We start from the raw sequence: 16310 nt of genomic DNA, 5'->3' as shown, positions 1-16310 counted from the left end.
CCGTCGCTGATTGGCCCTGGCGCGCGCGGCCCGGCGCGAGGGCAGCACCGCCCACGTGACGCGGGCGCGGGGCCGGAGCGGGCCCGGAGCGGCGGCGGCTGCGTCCCGCCGGCGGTGAGTGAGGGCGGGCCCGGCACCGGCACCGCGGCCTCGGGCCGCTCCTCCGCCCCGCCGGCCGCGCTCCCTCCGGCGGAGCTGCCTCCCCGGGCCCCGCGCAGCCCTGGGCCCCGCTCGGCCCCCGCCGGGGCCGCTGTCCCAGAGACAGCGGTGAGCCGTGAGCGGCGAGCGGGCCTCCGTGCAGCGGGACATCGGGCGGCCGGAGCGCAGCCCCGGCCCGGGAGGTGCAGCCCAGCCCGGTGTTCGTGCCCGGGGCTCCTGGGCCGCATCAGAGCGAGTGTGGCGGGCTCGTTTTTTTCCCCGGCAGTTGGAATTCCTTCAGCCCTTACCAATGGAGCGGTGCGGTGTGAGGAGAGCGAGCTGCAATGGAACTGGAGGGATAGCGAGGAACTTCCAGTGTTGGAGGGAAGACTGGTACAAGGCTTGACTTCTCTCTTTCTCTCCTTTTTCTCTCTAATGATTGCAGCAAGCGCTCGCAGCACGGCCCTTTGTCACTTCCCGGGAAAACTCCAAATGCAAAGCACTTGTTCTGCTGCCAGCATCCTCGGTTACCCGCGGTGAAATCCAGCAGTGCAGTCCCACAGACCTTTCCTAATGCGATGGGAACGATGCCGTGAGGCCTGGTAAGGCTTGGCCATAGCCATGACAGAGCCCCACAGGGTGTCGTTCACCACTCTGCACGGGCCCCTGAGCAGCAGCTTCCTCAAGAGGTCTCGGAAGGACGAGGCAGAGCAGCCCCCGGAGGCGGAGCCGGCGGCCACGGCCGTGCGCATCACTCTGACCCTCTTCGAGCCCGACCACAAACGCTGCCCCGAGTTCTTCTACCCCGATCTCCTCAAGAGCTGTCGGGGGAAAGTAAAAGGGGGTTCTTCAGGTGACAAGGTGAGTGTCCCTGGGGGTCTGTGGGGATCTGTGCTGTAGCTGAAGGTCTCAAGGGCTGTCTCAGCATGGCTGTTGTGAGTGCTGGATCAGTGTTTTCTGTGGGGTGCTGCGAGGTGGGAGGAGGGTGGGTGAACATCCTGCAGGCAGGAGAACTGACCCCCAGGCTGGGGTGCTTGTTGTCAGGCCATGCTGGGGCATTCCTTTGCCCTGGCTGGAGTTTGGTGTTGGGAGGGTGTTTTGGTGTGGCAGGTGTGGGCTGTGATGCTCATTCACTTTGGAATGGCTGGATCTAAAGTGAGTTTTGGTACCTGGGCAGCTGGCAGTGATAAGGAGCTGTTTTCCAAAGAGCACCAAAGCAGACATGAATGAAAACTCCTGTAGCATCTAAAGTTTGAGTTAGGAGTGTTTGTCTATGAAAAGAAACTTACTGGATTCTGTTCCTTTTACTGTTTGCCTTCAGGACTGTTAGCAGTCAGTTGATGTTTTATGCCATTTAATTTTTGGGGGGGGTTTTTGAGAGTTGTGAGAAGCAGAGGCAGGTACAAAACTAGCTGGGAGAGCACCCAAACCACAGGGACACTCTCAGAATCCCAGCATAATTTGGCTTGGAAGGGACCTTAAAGCTCATCCCATCCCATCCCCTGCCATGGGCAGAGACAACTCCCACTGTCCCAGGTGCTCCAAGCCCTGCCTATCCTGGCCTTGGGCACTGCCAGGGATCCAGGGGCAGCCACAGCTGCTCTGGGCACCCTGTGCCAGGGCCTGCCCACCCTGCCAGGGAACAATTCCTTCCCAATATCCTATCCATGCCTGCCCTCTGGCAGTGGGAGCCATTCCCTGTGTCCTGTCCCTCCGTGCCTTGTCCCCAGTCCCTCTCCAGCTCTCCTGGAGCCCCTTTAGGCCCTGGCAGGGGCACTGAGGTGTCCCTGGAGCCTTCTCCTCTCCAGGTGAGCACCCCCAGCTCTGCCAGCCTGGCTCCAGAGGGGCTCCAGCCCTTGGGGCATTTCCATGGGCTGCCCTGGGCTCTCTCCAGCAGCTCCAGGTCCTGCTGCTGTTGGCCCCAGGGCTGGGGCAGCTCTGCAGGTGGGGTCTCAGCTGAGGGGGCAGAATCCCCCCCTGCTGCTGCCCACAATGGGGCTCAGCCCAGCCCAGGGGGTTTCTGGGAGCTCACAGCCAGGCAGGTCCAGCTCTCACCCTCCAACAGCCCAAATCCTTCTCCTGGGGCTGCTCTAAATCCCTTAATCTCCCAGTCTGGACTGATCCCACAGGTTCCAGGTGCATCTCCAGCATCTTGCTTGGTTGAACCTCATGAGGCTCCCATGGTCCCAGATCTTCAGCCTTGCCAGGTCCCTCTGGATGTACTCCCATCCCTCAGGTGTGTCAGCCACCCCACACAGCTGGGTGGCATCCCCAGACATGCTGAGAGTGCCCTGATCCCACTGTCCTGTCACTGATGAAGATGTTCAGCACTGTCCTAAAAGTTGGTTCATCTGAGCTTCTGCCCAGCTGCTCCAGTCAGGATGGGTTTAACTCCTGCAGTTTTGGTGGCACTGTGACAAGATTGGCTGTCATTGTTTTACCCTTTTTGTTTCTGCAGAAGAAAGACCCAGCTGATCCCTTCAATGATGAGGAAAAGGAAAGGCATAAAGTGGAGGCTCTTGCTAGGAAGTTTGAAGAAAAATATGTAAGTGTTTCTTATTTACATTTTGTTGTTCTTGGGGCTGGGCAGTGCTGTTCAGGTCTCAGGTAATGCTCACTGGCTCTCAAGTTCCTGTTCTCCCCCAGTCCTTTATCCTGGCTGCCATGTGCTGGCAGCCAGGATAAAGGACTGGGGGAGAACAGGAACTTTTTCTGTCTCAGGGCTGCAAAAATAGTTCAGATTCATTCTTAAATCAGATGAGTCTGATTAAAGCAAATTACATGAACTGAAGTGAGCAGCAAATCACTTACTGTGATTGATAAAATTGAGTTTTCCTTAAGCAAAAATGAATTCCTAGGCCTTGTTGCTGTGGCAGGATGGAATGTTCAGAGTCTCTGAGCACGGGGCTAGGATGAGGACACTGCCCTCAGGACCCTGCTGCATGGATCTCTCTTACCTGTTCCTTTCTGTTCTTCCTTTTGCATTATTTCTGTGGCTGACAGTAAAACCACACTGTGGTTTTTATACCCTTTGGCACTTTGGGGCAGCAAGTTGTGTGTTGTTCTGTGACACAGATTTGGCCCGTGGGTCACCCTGCCACACTCTGTGGGTGTTTGATGTCTGTAGCACTGAGTCTGTACCTGCTGGAAAGCTTAGAGAAGAGCAAGCCCTGTGGAAGAGAGCCCTGGCAGGATTGTTGAAGGGATGCAGACCCAGTTCAGTGTGGAGTCTGGCTGGCAGTTTTTCATTTGGTTGCACTGTTTGTTTCTGTATGACAAGGCTTAAAACTGGATTTGCCACACCCTGGGAGCACAGTGTGATGGGAGCCAGCCCTGCTTTGCTTCTGCTGTAAGCTTTTCTGTCCTGGAGGCAGTGTTGCTGTCCTGTGTCAGGGTATCTCTGTGCTGCTGGGATGGAAAAGTGATGACAGTGTCCATGTTTCCTTGTTCAGGGTGGCAAGAGGCGCAGGAAGGACCGGATTCAGGATTTGATTGATATGGGCTATGGCTATGATGAGTCCGACTCCTTCATCGACAACTCGGAAGCTGTGAGTGCCTAAAGGTGGCTGAGGGGAGGCTGAACCTGCTCTGGGAGTGAGCCACGAGGCTGCCAGGGCCAGGGAGTGAGAGCTCTGGGGCAGCTGCATGGCAGGAGATTCTGGTAGGCATTCCAGTGTGTTCCTGGGGGAGCACGACCTCCTCAGTCTTGTGGCCAGGGACAGGACTTGAGGACATGGCTGGAGCTGAATCAGGGAGCTTTAGCTGGGATATCAGGAAAAGGTTCTTCCCCCAGGGCATGGTGCAGCATGCACCCTTTCTCAAAGCCGCAGCACCAAGCCTGTGTGAGCTCCAGAGCATTTGGACAGTGCTCTCAGGGATGCACACTTGGGATTGTTGAGGTGTCTGTGCAGGGCCAGGAGCTGGACTCAGTCTGATGGGTCCCTTCCAACTCAGCATGTTTTGTGATTCCATGAATCCCACTGCATCTTCCAAGCAGCTGAGCTAAGGAATGCAGTAACCAGGTGCCAGTGCCAATGAAGTGTTCTCCGTTATTTGCAGTATGATGAGCTGGTTCCTGCCTCTCTCACTACCAAGTATGGAGGGTTCTACATCAACTCAGGAACGCTGCAGTTCCGGCAGGCCTCTGAGTCTGAGGATGACTATGTCAAAGAGAAGAAGAAGAAGTGTCCCAAGGTCAGGAAGGCAGCTTTCTCAATTATTCCCTCTGTTACAGCTCAGAGCTTGCTGCATTGAAAGTGTGCTAACATCCAGAGTGGGAGAGATTTGTGACTTGGTGTGGACAGAATAGGGATAGGCACTTGAAATCCCACTGTATCCTAAAATTTCTGAGTAAAATGAAGCATGTCTGGCATGGATAAGACTCTGGTGGGGTTACCTGGTTCCCAGAGCAGAGGTGGCAGCAGCTCCCTGTCACCATGGAAGTCACAGCATTATGGGGGTGCTGTCAAATGCTGAAGGCAACACGTGCCAGAACCGTGGTGAGTGATGTAGGGGGTGGGGTTAATGAGTTCTGTGTTTTCACACTCCTGGGAGAGGTCCCAAAGTGGCTCTGGGAGTGCTGGCAGTGTTGTGGGAAACTCTTTGATTGTGACTCATTTTTAACCCTCTGCAGAAGCGGAAGTTGAAAGATGGGGGTGAAAAAATAAAGAAGAAGAAGAAGGATGATTCTTACGACAAGGAAAAGAAATCAAAGAAGTCCAAGTTTCCAAAAGCTGGGTAAGGATGGGAGGAGGCAATTCTTGCTGCTCAGCACTTTGTTTCAGGGTTCCAGGTGGCTGCAATAGGAAGCTGTTGCAGTGTGGGGTGGCTTTAATGCACATTGCAAACAGCAGGAAAACTGTTGCTTGCCAAGTGGGAAAGAAAGGCAGGGGATGATCAGGGAAGGAGCACAGCTCCACAGCAGCAGTGTGTGAGCAAAGAGGGGCACAGCTGGCTGCAGGAGTGGTGTTTTTGGTGCTCTGTTTAGTGGGAACAGGTCTGGAGAGGAGAGGGAAAGATAACAACTGTTGGGATGGAGCTGTGGGAGGAAAGGCAGGTGGGAAGGGCTCGGGGCTGTCAGTGTGGGGCTGCCAGGGAGGGAGAGGTTACAAGGCAGACTGTGTTACTGCTCTCTCTGGGCAGTCCTTTGTACTCCTGCCCAAAGTATTTCTTGGATGAGTGCTCAGCTCCTTTATAGCTTTTGGGCTGTAAAATGGAATGAGTTTTCATTTTGTTCTGAGTTATCTTGTGCTGTAGCTCTGTCCATGCATTGGTCTGCCTGGCCTGTCTCTTTCAGTATCTATATCTGTTGATTTTCATTAATTTCCTGTATTTTCCTCCTCAGTTTTTTTCCTTCTTCCTTTAACTGTTCTTTGTAATTTATTTTTTCCTGCATGGATCTGCTTTTGGGCAGCAGCAGCCCATGTGTGGTGTGGTATCATCAGTGTGTGATTCCTTCAAAGTGAGCAAGGAAAGGAATTTGTTCTCCTGGTTTTAACACAGCAGAAAGCTTCACACTAACTCTGTCCTGCCTCAGTTCCTCTGTACTAATTGTGCATTTCCCAACCTTCCTTGCTGGAATAACAACAATTTCATGTAGCTACTGAAAGCAGGGCTCTGTGGAGGTGGTTTAGGCCTCAGCACCTCTCTGCAGTGACTCAGGACAGCCTTCTCTGAGCTGGGAGGAGCAGCCAGAAAGAACCCTGAGACTTTTAGAAGCTGTAAAATACTTTTTCTGCTGTAATTGGTTAAGGAGCTAAGACTTGCCAGGGAATTGCGCCTGAAGTGAACTGGGGGAGAAGGGACCCTGTCTGCTACTTGATCTTGTATTCAGTTCCCTTTCCCCCTCTACTCTTTGTTTGCAGCTTCACAGCATTAAATGCAAGTAAGGAGAAGAAGAAGAAGAAATACTCTGGAGCTCTCAGTGTCAAGGAGATGCTGAAGAAGTTCCAGAAGGAGAAGGATGCTCAGAAGAAAAAAGACGAAGAGCAGAAAGTGGTGACCCCTTCCCCAGCAGACCCTGCAGCCCCAAGGGAGGCAGAGGCCATGGCTGACCCTCTGCTGTCCCTCTTTGGCCACGCCAGTGACAGTGACCTGCTCCAGGCAGCCTCAGCCATGGACTCCCTGAGCGAGCTGGACCTGGAGCGGCTCCTCAGCGAGTCCCCCGAGGGCAGCCCCTGCCCTGAGCTGGAGGATGGCAGCGACCCTGCCTTGGAGCAGGAGTTCAAGCAGCCACCATCCCTCCCAGAAGGGCTGCCAGCCCCCCTGGAGAAAAGGATCAAGGAACTGGCTCAGGTACAGCAGCTCCTGGGGGCAGTGGGGCTGGCAGGGGGCACAGCTCTGCTGGGAGTGTGTGACAGGAGTGGTACAGCTCTGCTGGGAGTGTGTGACAGGAGGGGCACAGCTCTGCTGGGAGTGTGTGACAGGAGGGGCACAGCTCTGCTGGGAGTGTGTGACAGGAGGGGCACAGCTCTGCTGGGAGTGTGTGACAGGAGGGGCACAGCTCTGCTGGGAGTGTGTGACAGGAGGGGCACAGCTCTGCTGGGAGTGTGTGACAGGAGGGGCACAGCTCTCTGCTGGCTGTGTGTGACAGGAGGGGCACAGCTCTGCTGGCTGTGTGTGACAGGAGTGGCACAGCTCTCTCTGCTGGCTGTGTGTGACAGGAGGGGCACAGCTCTGCTGGCTGTGTGTGACAGGAGGGGCACAGCTCTGCTGGCTGTGTGTGACAGGAGGGGCACAGCTCTGCTGGCTGTATGTGACAGGAAGGCCCAGCTCTGCTGGCTGTGTGTGGCAGGAGGGGCACAGCTCTGCTGGCTGTGTGTGACAGGAAGGCCCAGCTCTGCTGGCTGTGTGCGGCAGCAGCCAGGGACAGAGCACACTCCAGTGGAGGAGTTTCTCAGATCCACTGGGGTCACACCTTTGTGCCATTCAGTTTCCTCTAAATGATTTTCTTGAAGGCCCAGATGTCAGGTGATGTCCAAGTGCTGGATCTTGTCAGGTGCTAAATGTGATGCTTGAGATCACACCTGACCAGGATTCCTTCTTTACCCCTCTTGGAACAGTATGCTCCTGATGCAAGCAGTAATTTCCAGAGTCAGTGTGAATGAATGGACTGAACTGTGAATTACTGAGCCTGGAGGGCTGGTTTGGGCTGGGATAGAGGTGGCCACAGTGGCTGTTCTGGGGCAGTTTTGAATTGTGCTGTGAAGAGAGCTGATAACCCAGGGATGTTTTGTTGTTGAGCAGGGAGTGCTCACCCAGTGCCAAGGCCTTTGCTGCTCCCACCCCACACTCCCAGTGAGGGGCCTGGGGGGCAGGAGGAGCTGGGAGGGGACAGCCAGGATAGCTGATCCCAGCAGGGATATCCCAGACAGGGGGATCATGATCAGCATATAAAACTGGGGGGAAAGGAAGAGGGGGATGTTTGGAGTGATGGCATTTGTTTTCCCACATGATACATGTGATGGAGCCCTGTTGTCCTGGGGATGGCTCAACACCTGCCTGTCCGTGGGAAGTGGGGAAAGAATTCCTTGTTTCCTTTGCTTGCATGGCTTTTGCTTTACCTGTTACACTGCCTTGTCTCAGCCCATGGGTTTTCTCACTTTTACCCATATGATTTCCTGCCCCATCCCACCTGGGTGAGGGAGCAGCAGCTGTGTGGGGCTGAGTTGCAGGCTGGGATTAAACCATGACAAGGACAAATGCCACTATATTTTTAAGAGGCTGTGCTGGTCAGGACACTGAAGGGGTGCCCAGTGCTGTGTGTGTAAAATCTGTAAAGAGGGTGCAGCTGAAAAGCATTGCCACAGTTCTGCACTGGGAGAAGGCCTGGAAAGCCCTCTAGATGGGGCTTGGGGATTTGCTAGAACCATCTCCATGTCACAGGCAGATCCTTTGCTGAAGCTTGGGTACCACTGGAGCTGCTCCAATTTGGCAATTTGAGTCCTTCAGCCATTTTTAGCATCTGGGTGTTGGGTCCCATTTAGAGAGTAATGGATTCTTTGCTTCTTTTCTCTCAAGGTCAGGATTAAATCACCAGACAGTATTTCTTGTTGGGACTCAGATGTTTATTAGTTCTTATCTAGGTTACTGTCTCACAAGCTGTGAGTTCTACAGTACTTTGCTCTAACAAGGTAGAAAATGGCAATGTATCTCTCTCTACAGGGCCTTTTAAGGCTAAACTGTCCAATTAAGAAATGACACCTAAATTATTTTTACTTTTAACCCAATAACCAACCACCCATGCCTGCAGTGTGGACATTTATCCAAACCCATGGAGAAGAAGGTGAAGAAGCAGGAGCAGCCTCCACCCTAAAACCTCCATCTTGCTTTATATCTATTACTGTATTCTAAACCCTGAAACTCTGAGTTTCCCACCCTGTGATATCACACACTTCTGTTCAAACTCCACACCCACAATCCCAGCTCTGACATTCCATTTTGGAAACTTCTCCACAGCCTCAGGTCAGTGCAGTGCTCTCTTAGGGGTCAGTGCCTGGCAGCACAGAAAGTCTCAAATTCTCAGCAGCCAGGGTTCCAACAAGGGAGTGGAATATATTAATGTCTAGAAGGATGGTCTTATGTCTTTTCACCAGTTGCTCCTCCTGCAGCTGGGTTCCTGGGGGTCTCACCCATCTTCTCCACAGTGTGGTGTGCTCTGGGAAGCTCCAGTCTGTTTTGGAGAAGGAGAATACTGGTTGCTGCTCAGGGATCCCTTCCTGGCCTGTCAAAGTGGTGTCAGGGTGTCACTATCAGCCTGTCAGCAGTGCTGGGAGGTTTTGTTCCTGCTGCTGGTGTGGTTTTAAACACTGATTTCAAGTCATAAACATGCCCTTGGAGCTCTGGGGTGGTTCTGCTTCCTGGGGCACTTCAGTTTAGAGCACCTCTTACTGAAGTGGGGGATGCTGAGTAACTCCTGTCGATGAAGATAAGCTGCTCTTAGTGAACTGTTCTGCTGAGTTGTGCACTGGGGTGAGCAGATGGGAGGGGAGGAGGAACTGAAGCAAGTATTGCCACAGCTGATAAAATAATGGGCTCTTGGTGGATGTTTCTGTTCCAGAAAGCACCAAAGCAGCTGTTTGTGACTCTGTCTGAGTTAAAGGAGAATATTTTGGAAGTTCCATGGTATCAGGTTAATTGTTATGGTGTTGTGAAACAGTTTAATAGCAGAGTCCATACTGATTTTCCTGCTTAGATTTTCCTGCTGCTGTGTCTCTGTTGCTGGATTGTGGATGTTAAGAAAAGAAAGAAACTGAAACCTGTGGGTCAGTTAGGGCTGTGGGACATGAGCTCAAGTGTCAGTGAAGAGGTGCTCTACCTCTGCCTGAGAGCCAAGTCTCTTCATCCCAGAGCTGGGAGCATCTCCTGAGTTAAATGGAGCCTCCTGGCATTTCCTCTTCTACTTTAACTGCTTTGACTTTAACCCTCTCCTTCCTAAATCATTTTCCTGTTGAGGAAATAGCATTGAGTCTTCTCCTTTGACATCACCTGCTGCTGGCAGGGAGGAATGTTCACCCTCTGGGCATAAATTAATTGCTTGCCTGCCTCAACTTTGGAGTGGTAAATCATGGGATTTCAAAATCCTCTCCTGGTCTGCTTCCCCGTGCAAGGAATCACTAACTCATGGTGGTGCCTTGTGCCAAATCCCAGTTTTGTTTATATCCCCACTCAGAAAAAACTGAAAGCTCTTGGCAATTTGCTACTATCTCATTCATCTCTTGGAATTATTTTCCTGCTGGACATATTTTTCATGGGTGTGATGTTTTTGGGCAGCACTTTGTGAGCTGCAGTCATAGCTCTGGAAGCTTCCTGAACTGGACTTTTTTTTTGTTTCCATGGTGTTGACTGGGAGTAACACATCCCCTGTGGCTGTGACTCTTCTCTCTTGGTGTCTTGGCTTAGTTTCCAGATGGATCTGGAAAACCTGGTGATACGTCTCCTCAACCTTCCTTAGATGTGATTTGTTTGAGCTTTCCTGGTCCAGGGACACTCTCTGTGCTCATATTCCTCCATCTCCTGAGAAGTTAAAGCCATGCCCTGCAGCTGTTGTTGTCCCCATGGCAAGTTTGGCAGAGAAGTCACCTCCTTTGTCCCAGGAAACAGAGGACTCTTCACTCCAGAGTGGTAACTCCAGTGCATCTGGAGAGGATGGGAAAGTCAGGTGTTACCAGGTCAGGCAGGGTTGGACTTGAGCTGGGGAGGTTCACACTTCTGCTGTGGCAGAGTTTGTGTAATAAAGCTGTGCCTTGTTTTGCAGTAGTTCTGTGGTGGTTTTGGAGACACCTGGTTGCTCGTGCCAGCTGTGAAGTTCTGATGGTTTGTGTTATTTCCTGATTTCCAGGCTGCCAGAGCTGCTGAGGGAGAAGGCAAGCAGAGATTCTTCACTCAGGACATCAACAACATCATACTGGAGTAAGTGCTGCTAGCAGAGAGGTGTGGGAAAGGAGAGCATTAGGCAGAGCATTTTTGGTAAATTCAGGAGCAGGTTCAGTAGGAATTGTGGGGTTGTCCTTGTACAGGTCTTCCAGGCAGAACATGCCCAGAATAACATGAAAGTCTCCTACAAATGGTTTTCAGTTGAAATATGATGAGCTAGGAGAGTGTTGGAGGGAATGTATCCAGGCCTCCTGTTCTCAAGATGCTGCCTGATATTTATGGGCCTAAATTTGGTCACTTGACCTGTGAGTTTAGCTTGATGCAAGACCAGTAAATGTCTCCCTGTGAGAGATGGCAGGTGTGTTTTTGCTACTTAACTTACATGCTATGTAGAATTGTTTATAACTGGGATAAGGCTGCTGTGTTCACTGGTTCTCTGGGAAAACTGGAGGAATTCCATTCCTGCTCTGTATTTTGAGGCCCCAAATTACAGAGTGCCAGTGTTGCTCAGGCAGCTGCAGATAATGGCTTCATTCTTCTGCCAGAGCCTGGAGAGGGCTGATGAATGCACAGGCTTTTGTGATCAGTGCAATAATACTGACACCCAGGCTTTAATTTCATTAAGGTTTATCCAGGCAATTGCTGGGAACTGCCTAGGGGAGTTTGGGACTCTGTTTCCCTCTCATTTCCATGGCTGATTACCACCTTCCAGCATTCCAGTGCTGGCTACACAAACAGTCCTTGTCTGGTGGCAAACTGATCACTTCAGCCTCACTCAGAGGAGATTTAGACAGATTTGTACAATTTTGCTGCACGATTTGGATGAAGGGAACCCCAGACATGAGTATAGACTGAGAACTCACTGTGGGCAGCCCTGGGAGAAGAACTTGGGGTGATGGTGGGTGAGAGGCTGGACATGCTCCCCTCTCTGTGCACCCAGAAACCCCCCTGGGCTGGGCTGAGCCCTGGGCTGGGCAGCAGCAGGGAGGGATTCTGCCCCTCTGCCCCCTCAGCTGAGACCCCACCTGCAGAGCTGCCCCAGCCCTGGGGCCCAGCACAGGAAGGATGTGGAGCTGCTGGAGAGAGCCCAGGGGAGCCCATGGAGATGCCCCAAGGGCTGGAGCCCCTCTGCTCTGGAGCCAGGCTGGCAGAGCTGGGGGTGCTCACCTGGAGAGGAGAAGGCTCCAGGGACACCTCAGAGCCCCTGCCAGGGCCTAAAGGGGCTCCAGGAGAGCTGGAGAGGGACTGGGGACAAAGCATGGAGGGACAGGACACAGGGAATGTCTCTCACTGCCAGAGGGCAGGGCTGGATGGGATATTGGGAATTAGGAATTGTTCCCTGGCAGGGTGGGCAGGCCCTGGCACAGGGTGCCCAGAGCAGCTGGGGCTGCCCCTGGATCCCTGGCAGTGCCCAAGGCCAGGCTGGGCAGGGTTTTCAGCAACCTGGAACAGTGGAAGGTGTCCCTGTCCATGGCAGGGGGTGGGATGGGATGAGCTTTAAGGTCCCTTCCAATTCAAAGCATTCTGTGACTTTAATGATGGTGATGATGAATCACTTGGCATTTTTTACACTTTCTGACACTGAGAGGTGGCTTAAAAAGCCAGGCTCCTAATTTCTGTTTAATTGTGTAGATGAGTTTGGCATGTTCTGATCTCTCTCGTCTACTCACTTGGAAGTTGAAATCCAAGGGATGAATTTTGATTTCATCTTGTCCTGAATTACACTGCCAGAGCAGCTGACAGAACCAGTGTGCACTTCTCATTTCATTGCCTGCCCCTCCTGCCTGCAGCTGCCAGGGAGAGCAGATGAGACTGCTCACTTCCACCTGTTCCTTCTCCAGCTACTCCCAGACCAGATTGAAAGCACAGCTTGGGATAAAACCTATTGATCCTAGAATCCAGAGAGATACCCACAGTTTACCTTGTCCTTCATCCCTCTGTCCCTGCCTCCCAGTCCCCTGAGGGCTGGCTGGCAGTCCTGCTAAGGCTGTGTTTGTCCCCAGCATCGAGCTGCAGACGCGGGAGCTCAGCAGTCAGGTGCGCTCGGGGGTCTACGCCCACCTGGCTGCCTTCTTCCCCTGCAGCAAGGACACGCTGCTGAAGCGAGCCCGCAGGCTCTACCTCTACGAGCAGGTGAGGGAGGTGGCCACCAGGCCTGCGGGGTGGTGGCCCTGCTGGGCACAGCGTGGCTGTTGCTGTCCCCAAAGCGCCGTGTCCTCTGTAGGGCATGGCACGGTGGCTGGGTGGGGGTGGAGCTGGCTGGATTTTGGTGTCCCAGCCATGGGAACATTTTGGGGTGTTCTGTGTTGCAGCAGCTCTCTGGCCACAGAGAGAAACAGACAGCTTTCCTCTTGGAGTCTCTGCGGTTGAGATGACCCTGAGGTGTTAGAAAGTCTCTTTTTCCCAGCCCCAGGATTGAAGGAGGAGTCAGGATTCTTCAGCTGTGGTTTTCAGGGTTGTTTATTCTCTGTTATCTCTAACGTTCTTTTTCTCACCTGCTGAGGTCTGTCCAGCAGGTTGGTTGGTGGCACACTGACTGCCCCAGAGGTGATGTTACCTTTTTATACTAAGAACTACCTGTACATTATTTACTATAATTTTCCACTGCCTATCATCTATGTTAGACAGTGTGTTTCTACTCTAAACCAATCCAAAAGTGACACCATCACCCAGGAGATGGAGGCTAAGAAGAAAAAGGACAAGGCATGCCCAAATCCCTCCATCTTGGCTTCTGAATCCCCATTCTAAAAACCTCAAAACTTTACTTTTTCACCCTGTGACAAACTAACTATTATCCTACTTAAACTCTCGTGACTTGTAAATCTTCACATAAAGTTGGTAATTTTCTCCATGGGTTAAAAATCAAAGCCACAGTTGTCTTTGGCTTCATGCCAAGGTCTCTTGAGCCCCCTCCCAGGGGATCAAGCCATCTAGGGCAGCCAGAGGGATGTCCTGGATTCTGACACTTTCCCAGGCATCTTTCTGGGAAAAACCTGTGAGAAAATCAGAGAGAAGAATGAGAAACAATTCTTATCTTCACTTGCTGCACCTGGTATTGTGAACATGTGGAATGTGTTATGGAGATTTGTTTACCAAAGGTTTCTTAATTAACTGACAGTGATGGTGTTTTAATTAAAGAACTAATCAATTCCACATGTAGTGAACTAAGGTCTAAAAGTATAGGTTTCTTAATACAGACTATTGCTCAGCCTTCTGTAAAGAGATGGAGTCAGTGTAAGTTATCAGGCAGTCCTGGCTGCTGTGCTGACAGCTCTGTGCTTGCTGCAGGGTGGGCGCCTGAAGGAGCCTCTGCAGAAGCTGAAGGAAGCCATTGGAAGGGCCATGCCAGAGCAGGTGGCCAAGTACCAGGAGGAATGCCAAGTTCATACTCAGGCCAAGTTTGCCAAGTAAGCTCCTCGTTTGCTCATTCCCCCTCTGTGGCTTCTCCCAGCAGGCTTCCTGTGGCCTGGAGGCTGCTCTCCTGAAGTTTGCCACCTCTTTTTGTTCCCTGGGTTACATTTGCTGATGGGCATTGATTGGCCTGATTAAGCTGTGTGTGTTCTTCATGTCTGTGGCCATGCCAACTACAGCAGCACTGATGGAACCAGAGCTTGGCTGAAGGGTTTTGCTTGTGCAGGCATGTCCTTAGGAACATGGCAGCCTGGGAACAGTCAGGCTGGATTAGTCCCATCATCTCTATTACAAAATATTGAGAGATTTCTTAACCTTCAGCCCATAGCTCAGCTTGCACCCTGAGCCAGAGATTGCTGATACTGGGACCTCTGTCCAGTGCTGTTCTGAGATACTTAATCCTCCCCTTGAACCTGCAGGGTGATCACTTGCACATTTTCTGTCTTCATTTTAGGATGCTGGAAGAGGAAAAAGACAAAGAACAGCGAGTTTGCTCTGATGATGATGAGGATGAAGAAAAGGGAGGGAAGCGTGTCGCGGGCCCACGGAAGAAATTCCAGTGGAATGATGAAATCAGGTTTGAATAACTCTGATATTAAGCAAATTCATGACCTGTCTTACTCCTTGCAGTTGGCAGTGAAGCATTTTGGTGTCTGTGTTTTGTTTCCAAAGCAGTGCTGATCACCTGTAGGAGCAGTCAGCTTGGAGGTTCGTGGCACATGGTGTTGCTTGTGGAAGCATTCCTGCATTTATTGCATCCCACCCTGCAGCTGATTTCAGGCCCAGGCTAACCCTGAGAGAAGTGCTGAGAGCCTCTGTGTAGAGTCCAAAAGAGAGAGTCAGATCTTTGGGAACAGAAGGGATTCAGCTGAATTGCTGACATCCTACAGCCCAGACTCTTGACATGCCCAGGTTCTGGTTGTGGAAGCAGTTGGAGCTGTTGGGTTTTGCTGCCCCTGGCACCCAGGGGGCTGACAGAGAAGGGAGTGCTGAGGATAGGGGAGAGAGACAAAGGGTAAAAGGAAAATCAGTCCTGCTGTCTTCTTATTCTGGAACAAATCAGTTTGTGCTGCTGATCCATGTAGGACATAGCCAGCTGTGCTTCCTGCCTTCTCCTTGCAGAGAGGTTCAGTTCTGTGGCTGTTACTGGTGCCTGTGGCTCTGGCACTGGTTTGCTGCCTCAGCTGGTTCAGGAAATTACACTGGGAAGGATAACAAGACTTTTCTCCCTGGTGCATCCATGTGTGTGCACACACAGAGCAAGGACTGTGCCTTTCCCTTCTCCTTTCCTGAGGAGGCAGTGCAGGGTTGTATTAGCAAGAGCCAGGCGTGTCTTGGTGTATTTATCCAGCCTGGATAAAGAGAATGATCTCCAAGTGGGAAAGGTCAATCTGCATAACTGTATGTGAAATCTTCCTGTTCCTCAGGGAGCTGCTTTGCCACTTGGTGAAGATTAAAATGGATGGTTATGACCTTGACAAGAATAAGGCTCAGTCTCTAGAGGATTATGTGAAGACCTTCCTAGAAGGAGAGGTGAAGCCCCTTTGGCCAAAAGGCTGGATGCAGGCCAGGTGAGCAAGAATCAAGGGATTCCTTGTCCCAGGGGACCTGGGAAGGTCATCAGTCCTACCCTTGCTCAGGGAATGGCTGGCTTCAGAATTAGATCAGAGTGCTCAGGGCTTTGGCCTGTGGAATTTTGGAAATTCCCAAGGATGGAGTTTATCACAGCATCTTTGGGCTCCTCTTCTGGTACTTGATCATTCTTCATGAGATCTTTTCTCCTTATTTCCTATAAAAATTCCCCTTGCTGCACTGAACTGAATATTCCCTGCTTTTGATTTTACTGTGCACCTTTGAGAAAGGTCTGACTCCATCCTGTTCCTGTCCCCACCACTCTTTAGGTAGTGGAAAATTGCCATTAGACTCCTCCTGGGGCTTCCCTTTTTCCAGGCTGAGCAAACCCAGTTCCCTCCACCTCTCCTTGGCTGTTGTGTGTCCCTGTTCCTTGGGATGTCTCCAGTTTGCTGGCATCTCTCTTGGACTGTGGGGATCTTGAAACTGGATTTGTGTCCAGATGTGTCCTCCTAGGTGCTGAGCAGGGGATGGTTTGCTCTCAGCAGGGCACCTCTGCAGCAGTGGATTCCCTTCCCTTGCCCCCCAGGAGCCCCAGGCCCTTTCCTGCAGGGCTGCTGCCCAGGGTTGTTCCATCCCAGCTGCAGGACTTGGTGCTGGATTTCACTGAGCTCCATAAGGTTTGTGTTGGTCTCTTTCTCCAGCCTGGGAAGGGCCCTGTGGATGGCAGCCCTGCCCTCCACCATGTTCTCCCCCCTGCCTCTGTCCCTTTTCACCTCCCAAATGCCTGAGTGCAGCCAGGGCTGTAAATGGCA

The 16310-nt window shown here is 52.0% G+C and overlaps 1 protein-coding gene across 9 annotated transcripts in view; it reads left to right on the top strand.

The window, feature by feature from the left end:
* The first annotated feature begins 17 nt into the window (after nt 1-17).
* The window catches only part of UBN1 (ubinuclein 1), a 34987-nt gene continuing 18694 nt past the window's right edge, over nt 18-16310 (top strand). For 5 of the 9 annotated variants that reach the window (XM_030229772.2, XM_030229767.2, XM_050980182.1 and 2 more), the window contains exons 1-12: nt 23-114; nt 584-999; nt 2597-2683; nt 3591-3686; nt 4198-4332; nt 4772-4875; nt 6003-6432; nt 10478-10548; nt 12516-12645; nt 13801-13919; nt 14378-14500; nt 15351-15494. In XM_030229772.2, the coding sequence (XP_030085632.2) occupies nt 760-999; nt 2597-2683; nt 3591-3686; nt 4198-4332; nt 4772-4875; nt 6003-6432; nt 10478-10548; nt 12516-12645; nt 13801-13919; nt 14378-14500; nt 15351-15494 (1679 nt within the window). In that variant the 5' untranslated portion in view covers nt 23-114; nt 584-759. Of the gene's footprint in view, nt 115-583; nt 1000-2596; nt 2684-3590; nt 3687-4197; nt 4333-4771; nt 4876-6002; nt 6433-10477; nt 10549-12515; nt 12646-13800; nt 13920-14377; nt 14501-15350; nt 15495-16310 lie in introns of all 9 variants that reach the window. The other 4 variants (XM_030229770.2, XM_030229766.2, XM_050980184.1 and 1 more) reach the window with 2 other exon arrangements.

Source organism: Serinus canaria, chromosome 14 (assembly GCF_022539315.1).
Source record: "Serinus canaria isolate serCan28SL12 chromosome 14, serCan2020, whole genome shotgun sequence".
Lineage (NCBI taxonomy): Eukaryota > Metazoa > Chordata > Aves > Passeriformes > Fringillidae > Serinus > Serinus canaria.
This window is presented reverse-complemented; position numbering and strand designations above follow the sequence as displayed.